The sequence below is a fragment of the Lipophrys pholis genome (genome assembly GCF_963383615.2).
Source record: "Lipophrys pholis genome assembly, contig: SUPER_23_unloc_1, whole genome shotgun sequence".
NCBI classification, from domain to species: domain Eukaryota; kingdom Metazoa; phylum Chordata; class Actinopteri; order Blenniiformes; family Blenniidae; genus Lipophrys; species Lipophrys pholis.
Genome location: NW_028292329.1, coordinates 105,604 through 114,682, shown reverse-complemented (window position 1 = coordinate 114,682; position 9,079 = coordinate 105,604). Strand labels below are relative to the sequence as shown.

Below are 9,079 nucleotides of genomic sequence, written 5' to 3'. Positions count from 1 at the left end.
TTTGTATCAACTTCGTGAAAAGGAGCGCGACGTTTGCTTTGATTCAGCGGTGGAGGAAATGTGTCCGTCTGATTCTGTTACAATCTTTCAAATATATTAATATAAAGTCTTTTCTAATGAACAGTGAACGTAACACGTGTACACACACGCTCTCCGTCTCATTCTCTCTCTCACACACACACTTTATAATTTTAACTTTGTTTTTAAAGCAAAAGGGAGTTCAAATCTTTCTTCAAACTTTATTCATCCCCTTGGGGAAAAAAAAAAATGATGCAATACAAAATGTTGCCGTCCAGAAACATCAGAGATTAAATAATCCAGACGGCGTTACAGTGACATCACAAACACCAGTTCATCATCCACAAATAAAAAAAGCAGCAAACAATGCGCAACACTACAAGAGAATAATATGCGTATATACAGAGCAACGCTACGGGTCTAATCCTGACAGATGATCGATACACAAGGCCATGGTGATACAATCACTCATCGGACACGTAAAGCAACCCACTGGCCTCAAGTTAAAACGTACAAAAGATTTTCTTTGAGCTCTGAGAGTACATTTAATAAGGAATAATCATTTCCTGCAAATAACACAGAAGCCTATCATCTGAAATAGTGGTGGAATCTTTATTAAACCTTAAGACTCAAAGATTAAAAAAAAAAAAAAAGGAATCAATCATTTCAAAAATGGAAGGAAGAGTCAATCCAACACTTCAAAAACACCGGAGGCGTTCCAATCACCCGAGTTGCCTTTCTTATGTAAAACATGTACACATTGTTCCGGTTCCCCGGTCGGAGATCACATCTCGTCGGTGGACTCGGACATGGAGCGCTCCCTCCTCTCCCGGCCCGTCACGAAGTTCAGCAGGTCGACGGCCGTCACCACGCCGAAGACCATCTGCTTGAGGCTGGCGCTGCCGTCCGTCAGGTCTGCAGAGGACGGAGAGATCAGAGCAGACGAGTGGTGAACACGACGCCGACCAATGGACCCGACCAGTGAGACCACAATCGAAGGTGCGTGGATTTTCTCGCAAATCCTGAGCAAGGGAGCCCCGGAATGCTCGGAATGTTTTTCAGAACATTGTTGTGTAAACGGGGCTTTAGAAAGTAAAAATATCAAACCCTATCTAAAACATTCAATACTGGGTTAACACAGTTAAATTAAAAAAAAAACATAAACAAAGCGCTCCTGTTCGGACATGATTGTTATAAGAATGTTGTCGTGAGAAGAAACAAGACGGCTGCACTCACATTGAATCTGCTCATGCACCACCAGAGCAAAGTGGTCGGTCTCCAAGATGCGAGACAACTTTCCCAAGTTGTCAATCAGTCGAATCTGAGAATGAAGAGGTGAAGTCCAACGTTTAGGTTTCAGAGACATCAATCGGCTAGATTTGGAGTAGTTGCTCGTAATTGCCACAAGATGGTGCTATACCCTGGCATTACTGTGGGTTTATTGGGGGAACATGTCGGACCTGTTTGAACTGCTTGTAGAGCACTTTGCTGACCGGATCCGACAGCTTGATCTTTCCGGCAAGGATGGAGGCCAATATGTTCCCTAAAGTCACCATGCCCAGGATTAACCTGCAGCGAGAAGGGGGGAGCGTTTACAAAAGCACGTAAAGACGACCGCCGAGACACTATGGAACCTCGTCGACCCTCACCCAGCCTCGTCCACCACCGGCGCCTGGTCGAAGCCTTTGTCCTTGAGGATCTGGATGGTCTTCTGGCAGCTGACGGTGGGCAGGACGGTGAGGGGGGCCGACATGTTCAGGCCCTGCAGCTTCAAGTTCCACCACCATGGTTTCTTCACCATGAGGTCTTCCTCCCTGAGGAAGCCCTTCTGGACCATCCACTTGTCATTCAGGAACTTGGACCTTTGGGGGCGGGAGATATTCAGGGGACATTCAGGAGAGATTCAGACCTTTGTCCTGGCGGCAGTCAATCACTCAAGACGGAGGTTGGGATTCTCACATGTAGTTGCGAATGGAGTCCGGCAGGATGACCACACAGCGCTGACCCTCCTTCAGCTCCCTGGCCACGTTGACGGCGGCGGCCATGGCCGTGCCGGAGCTGCCTCCTGTCGTGGAGAACCAAACTCTTTATCAAAACGTGGCAGGGACTTTTGGTTCCGACTGAAAACGGGCGTAGAGTACGTACCACACAGCAGCCCTTCGTCTCTGATCAGCATACGGGACATGTTGAAGGATTCCTCGTCGTTGGACTTGTACCAAGTGTCCACAACCTGGTGACCAGAGGATTCAAGTGAATATAGAAAAGTGTCCTGGCGTTTTGGGGTCCGTTTGCACCACAATGGCGCTCAAAAGAAAATGATACATCTCCATGGAAACAGGGGGGCGTGCAATTTTTTTTAGAAAATGCGAAGTCTCTGTGAAAACAGAGGCAAACACAACTCTGTGGACAACTTTTTGACAACGCTCCGACTTCGTCCCCATGGAAACGGGGGAAACTGAACTTTTTAACCGCTTGACGCCTGAATTGATTTACAATTATATAAAACTAATTATTTGGGTTTTTGCTTTCAAGCTGATGCGAAATTATGTTAATATTGTTCATTTGACCATAGAACATAGTGTAGGGTAAGGGTAGGGGTAGGGATTGTTGTTAGGGTTTTTAGAATTCTTTCCACTATGACACCAACGAGAACATGATCGCCAACAATCTGCGCTCACGTTCCTCCAGCTGGATTGAGTTATGTCCATGTCCTCCCGTTGTTAATGTTTACAGAGTATTGTTCTCTGCACGCATGGCTTCCTTATAAAAACAAAACAACTTGAACCCTGGCGCGGAAACTCCATCGGTGTCGCGTAAAAACGGGGCCTCCAGCCTCACGCGGTTATTTGAAATACTCACCGATCTGTCGAGCACGGTGGGAATGAAGTCGTACCCGATGCCCTCCACTTCGTACTGCGTCTTATCGGTCTTGTTAATCTCGTCGGGCTCAGCCAGGATGGAGCCCTCCGGGTCGACGCCAACAATCTGCACACAACACAAAAGCGGTCATGTGCTGCCAGCGGGGGTGGGGGGGGGGGGGGGGGGGGTGGTTGGGGGTGGTTGGGGGAGGGTGGGGGGGTGTTCACTTCATTCACACAGCAGGACTCAACGCCCAGGAGCCGTACTTTGATGTTTGGGCATCTTTCTTTCAGCTTGCGGGCGATGCCTGTGATCGTCCCGCCCGTCCCCGCGCCGGCCACCAGCATGTCGACTTTACCTGTTCGAGACGACGCAATCGGGTTAAAACATCATATCTGAAGAATTAAAAAAAAAAGAAAAGAAAAGAAAAAAATTATTGGGTGAGGTCGTCCTACCGCCGCACTGCTCCAGGATCTCCTCCGCCGTGGTGTCGTAGTGAGCCAGCGGGTTGCTGGGGTTGCGGTACTGGTCCAGGATGTGCGAGTTGGGGATCTCGTTCTTGAGGCGCCAGGCCACGCCCACGTGCGACTCGGGCGAATCGAAGCGGGCGCTGGTGGGCGTGCGGACGATCTCCGCCCCGAGGGCTCGCAGGACGTCCACCTGCGGAAAAGGGAACGGGGTTTTCACGGGGTTTTCACGGGGTTTTCACGCGTCAGTCCGCGCGGCGCCGCTAAGGCGCGTGAACAGAGTCGCACCGACCTTCTCCATGCTCATCTTCTCGGGCATGACGATGATGCAGCGGTATCCTTTCACCGCCGCAGCCAGCGCCAGGCCGATACCTACAAAACACGCAGGAGAGGTTTAACGAGGCCAGTTAACATACTTTTATATTTTTTTCCACTCAGCCACACATGCGATGAATTACCGGTGTTTCCAGACGTGGGCTCGATGATTGTGTCTCCGGGCTTGAGCAGGCCGGCTCTCTCGGCGTCCTCCACCATCCGCAGACTGATCCGGTCCTTCACGCTGCCGCCGGCGTTAAAGAACTCACACTTGGCCACTGCAGAGACACGGCAAAAAGCGTTTTCTCAAGGTTACAAAGCTTCCTGATGAGGACCTGATTCAGGCCCCGTTAACGTTTCAAAAATCATCTTTTTTTTTTAATGTTTTCATTTCGAAGGTTTGCGTTTACACGGCGACATTTAAAAGAACCACGTCTGTTTACAGGGAAACGGCGGAAAACGATGTCGTTCGGCGGCCCGGCCACAGGTTAGCGCTGCACACAGAGAACCATAGGTTCCGCTGAAAAGCGTTTCCCGCGTTTTCAAAAAGTTGGCTTTTATGTTTCCACTTGAAAACATGGGGTGCGTCCTAATAATCCCTCCTATCTCCTTTCCTATCCACTTTTCCTTAACCCAGGAAGTGGCGGCCATGATAAGGAGCGTTGCAATTCTCAGTAAGTTAAGGAAAGGAGGCTCAATGTTTCCTTTATAACCTCCTTTAGCCGAGGAAACACCGATGCTTCCTTTACCAAAAGGAGACCAGACCATGCTGCCCCACAATTCCATGCGACGACAACATTCATGAAAAGTGGAAAGGAAAGGAGATAGGAGGGACTATTCGGAAAACACCCGTTGTGTAAACGAGGCCGTGAAGCCTAAATCCACCCGATTCGTCTTTCTGAATCAAGCCGAACCTGTTCACAGGAGAATAACCTCCCTCACGCCTTTCGTGCGGCGAGTCGTCGTGTCTTGGCTTGAGCGTGTTGCGCAACTCACATATCTCGCATTTGAGTCCGAACACTTTGGGGATCTTGTTGATGCGCACCATGGGAGTGTCTCCGATCCGGTCCAGGATGTTCGGGAGAATGGGCGGCGAAACGTTTCTAGGAGCAAGCAAAAAATAAATAAATTAAATAGAAAAAAACGACTGTATGTGGCCCAAACAAAATGGCGGCGCCCACTCACTTTGGCGCTTGCGTGTGCGGGGAGTCGTCCTTGGAGGCTCCCAGGCTCCACGTGCAGCGGCTGGGCGCGTCGGGGCGGATCCACTTCCTCTCGGGGGAGGCGCTCTTGGTGGTGATGTGGATGGACCGCTTGGCGTCCTCCGGCGCCACCGCGGCGCTCAGCTTGTCCACGCCGTTGAGCGGGAACTTGCCGTCGCCGTTGATGAGCTTGCCGGCGTGCGGGCACACGGGCGCCTTGGTGGGCTCTTTGGTTGAGGGAACCGACGGCATGGTTCAACCTGCAAAGGGGCAAGAACACCGGATCACGGAACAGTTTCAGTCTCTGCGAGTCCGAGAGTTACTTTGAATTCAAGGCTCAGGTTCCGCAGCTTCTTCTTTCTTTCTAAAAACTTTGTAGCAACTTTTGAAGTTTTGTTTCAAACGGGAGTCAAACATAAGACCAGCAAACGTTTTAATTTGAACCTATTCTAACAAAGAGCCAAGCTTTTTCCTCAAAACAGACAGAAACATGTAGATTTATCCTTTTAGTGGGAACAAATACTCAAATATTGAACATATAAAGTGACTGTTTACGTGTAATTACGACTTTTGACGTGTGAAAGACGAGAAAGTCATATCTGGATTAAAAAAGAACCGCGGGCTGAACGAAAACGACGTTCTTTTTAAGACAACAGGAGAAATTGCCGATAATGACCGTCATCATGTGCGAGCATGTCGGGAGGAACTCCCCGCCTCATGAAGACGCCCCGCCGCCAAAGGAACCGAACGAGGGTGGAAAACAAAACACCACTCCTTTCCTTACATAAACGCTGAGTCACTCCAACAAAAGCAAACGCGTCGTCATGCTTGGCCAGGAGTTCTCGCGGCACGAAACCCGAGCGCGAAGAGTCCAGTTGCGTCGGAAAGTGGGACCGGAGAACCGTGACGAGGCGTCCCGCCGTCACTGCGTCGCTCCGTTGGACAGGAAGTACGAAGTTCGGATCAGGGGTTTCCAAACACGACGTTTTGAACCGGGGGTCTGGAAAACGGAGGGGCACTTTACACTCTGCTGCCACCGTCCCCCCCCCCCCCGACACCGTCTGTGATTGTAAACGTGGTTCATGTGGACCAGGGAATGAGCCACAGAGGAGTAATTTACCTGCTGCAGAAACAAGTGAAAGATTATCTCCACCTCCTGAAGATTAGATTAGAAAGATTAATAGCGGGACGCGTCCGGCGGCTTTTTGCAATAAGCTCGATTGACTCATAGGAATTTTACAGGCGCGAACGGGGGCCAAGCAACGATTTGTGTTTATTGACAGGGTTTATTTCCTGGAAAAAGCCTGGGGGGGGGGGGGGGGGGGGGGCATGAAAACTGGAGTTACACCAGTGTCCTATCAGATCTCTTGATCTGATCGGACCAATACCTTTCCAAACATGTTTTCCCCTGCATATTACCACGTCCAGCAGTTTCCTCCATCAGCTGAACCTGCAGTAATGCTCTGCACACACAGGGGCCAGCTGTTAAAACAGCCCCCCCCCCCCCCCCCCCCCCCCCCCCGCCGCTTTGATTATATGGTGAGACGAAACGGCGTCCATCTCGTTAAGCAAACAGCTCGCCCTGGGAAAAAGAAAACGGCACGCCAACCGTCTGCTGCACCGCTTGGAACCGCTCGACTCTGGCGCAGCGTTTGGTTTGTTCAGAAGTCCGAGAGGTTGAGCGTCGTCACTTAGTTTTAAATCCAAGCCCCGGGATCTTCCCTTCCCGGGAACCCCCGCGTATTGGCTCTGAATGAAAATACGCATTTGTGACTGCGGTGGTTTAAAGTGTGGTGGACCAGTGAGGTCGGCCTTGCAGGCTTCGTGGAGCAACATGATCCCCTGGCACAGAGTGGAGGAGGAAAAGAAAAAATAAATAGACTTTGAAGATTTACAAGGAGTGTCAGACTGGAGCCAAGAGTCCAATCCTCAAAGATCTCCTGACCCGAATAATGAAAAAAAAAATCCCTATTTTATCTGCTTAAGTTACTGCATCGATAATCACCTTCGGTATGTCGGCGCTCTCCAGGAATAATAGATCCTGATCACTGCTTTGCCAGCAACTAACCAAAGTATAGTCAGGCACTGAGCCATCACAAATGGAGTGAACAGCAGGAATGCTGGCCATAGAAGCACCATGTTTAAAAAAAAAAAAAAAGCAGACATGGACACCTGAAAGTTCACCAGGTCACTCTGGGACCTTTAAAAACACACCTTACCCTGAGATTTCATCACACAAAAGATCCAGGAATTATATTCTAAAATATATCCTTATGTTTACTATAAACTTCCTGAAAGTTGTTGGTTGAATTTAGATGTTTGAAGGAATATTTAAAAAGAGTTAAACAAAGAAAAAGATTAAGGGTTAAACAAAGAAAAATGTGAACTATAATGGTTAATAGAGGCTGAGAGAGAATAAATAGAAAGAAAAATGGAGTATAAAGGCTGAAATGTGAGCTCTGAGGAGAAGAAAGAGGCTGAAAGAAGAAAACTGGGAATTTTAATGATGACCTGGCTCTGCGGCGCAGTATTGCATCAGAAACGCGTCTCCAATGTCAGGCACGCACGTGCGCTCGCCGTGCGTCCCCTGCGCGCTCTTTGCGCGGTTTGCGCGGTTTGCACTGACCTTGAGACTGTCCCCCCTTGCAGAAATCTGAAGTCCGGTTAAATCTCGGTTCTGTCCGGGGTGCGGGCGAGCCGAGGAGAGGCGGCGGCGGAATGAGCCGAGGAGGACCGCGGGCACGCCGCTTATCGTAAGCGCGCACGTGGCCGCGGCGGGGCGGACCGCGCTCCCATTGGCTGCCGCGGGGGCGTCTGTTTGGTGTGCTCGGCCAATGGGGAGCGCGGGACGGAGCGTCGGCGCCATCTGTTTACCTTTTATTGACCCGTTCCCGCAGCGCACGCGCCCTGACGCATGTGACACAACGCAGAAACCCAACCTGCGAGTTACAGTAACCTGTGAGGGGTCCAAACCGCGGGACGTTTTGTCCACATTACTACTTTTAATCGCCATCAATACACTTTATTTATTTATTTATTTTTAATTTTTTTTTAAATACAGCTTCATTTGACCACGTTTTACATCCACAAACGTAAACAAACCCACGTAAACAAGTAGAAAATAAAGAAAACTTCTGTATTCAGCCGAATTTATGACACGTTTTCACTTTAACATGACGTTTTCCGCTCACTACAAATACTACAATTCTGTATGTTTTTGCAGTAAGTACGTTTCTTCAATAAGAACCACACCCGGAACAAGTGAACTCAGATAATAATCACAAAAAAAGTGCAAACGAGGCAAAAATAAGAAAAAAAAATAACAAGGTCAAAAATATCTTCTCAATCCTGTTTCTGCCTCCAAAACAAAAGCACATTACATTCAGAAACATCAACTGAATTAATAAGTAAAAAAAATATATATAAAAAACTTCTATATGAAGCTGCATTTATTAAATCTTTTCACTTCAACATAATCTAATGATGTTTTATAACATTGGATGCCTCTTTCACAATAAATGTATTTTTTTTGGTTTACTTAAATCCCATTTGAAACTTCATATCCTCGTCGAAACTTGACCCCCATTAATAATCATAAAGAGTACAAACAACAAGACAATAAATTAAGACTAGAAATGTCTTATCAATCCCACTTCCGCTCTTTTATGACCTCTTTTTGTCTGTAAAAGCAAATTATGAGCACATTACATAAGGTCTTTATTCATTTATGAGGAAGTATTAGTCTGATCACCTGCGACCCAAAGTCAAAAACAATATCGACTCATGTGCTTTCTCTTTGGAAACACTCAAATGTTTGTTTGTTTTAAGTGTACAAACAATTGATTTTCCAAAGTTAGTCTCCTGTTTGCTCGGCTCAAAAAACCAAAACAAAAGAGGCTCAGGATGATGCAGCAGCTCTTACTGTTGCATCATTCACTCTCTCAGAAAGAAAAATACTTTTCATGACCTTCAAATGCTGAAACATTCCTAGTTTTGATCTATTTTACGATAAATGCTCAGTAACTTCCCCAAAAAGCTGCATTTCTCTCGTTTCCAGAGTCGCAAGGTTTTCAAAATGTTCAATTTTCCCAAATTTTGGTTGGGAGTGTCTCTAAATTGTTGCATTTCCCCCGTTTCCCTGGAGAAGAGTGGAAGAATTTTCAGAAAGGTGCGTTTACACAAAGTCATACCATTTTCATGAAGTTACGTTAACGGTGG

General features: G+C 47.8%; 1 protein-coding gene across 4 annotated transcripts; it reads right to left on the bottom strand.

Annotated features, from left to right (window-relative positions):
* Window positions 1-225: 225 nt before the first annotated feature.
* cbsa (cystathionine beta-synthase a) lies at window positions 226-7,628 on the bottom strand. 4 transcript variants are annotated; one of them, XM_080493607.1, is made up of 15 exons: window positions 6,281-6,532; window positions 5,646-5,861; window positions 4,845-5,121; window positions 4,656-4,762; window positions 3,803-3,937; window positions 3,637-3,716; window positions 3,333-3,537; window positions 3,144-3,235; window positions 2,878-3,003; window positions 2,164-2,248; window positions 1,978-2,083; window positions 1,668-1,880; window positions 1,479-1,587; window positions 1,255-1,339; window positions 226-933 (listed from the first exon to the last, which is right to left on the bottom strand). In XM_080493607.1, exons 3-15 carry the CDS (start codon window positions 5,111-5,113, stop codon window positions 803-805), a joined length of 1,743 nt encoding a protein of 580 aa, XP_080349733.1. In that variant the 5' UTR covers window positions 5,114-5,121; window positions 5,646-5,861; window positions 6,281-6,532; the 3' UTR covers window positions 226-802. The 4 variants fall into 4 exon arrangements, with proteins under 4 accessions (XP_080349733.1, XP_080349732.1, XP_080349735.1 ...); XM_080493606.1 differs by lacking the exons at window positions 5,646-5,861; window positions 6,281-6,532 and adding an exon at window positions 7,488-7,628; XM_080493609.1 differs by lacking the exon at window positions 5,646-5,861.
* Between the last annotated feature and the right edge of the window lie 1,451 nt (window positions 7,629-9,079).

Excerpts from the sequence above, each read along its gene's own strand:
- cbsa (XM_080493606.1), bottom strand. The coding sequence starts at position 5,113 with ATGCCGTCGGTTCCCTCAACCAAAGAGCCCACCAAGGCGCCCGTGTGC. Across the intron at positions 3,004-3,143 it reads AAAGATGCCCAAACATCAAA|ATTGTTGGCGTCGACCCGGA; the intron begins GTACGGCTCCTG and ends TGTTGTGTGCAG. Across the intron at positions 934-1,254 it reads GGTGCATGAGCAGATTCAAT|ACCTGACGGACGGCAGCGCC; the intron begins GTGAGTGCAGCC and ends CGTCCTCTGCAG.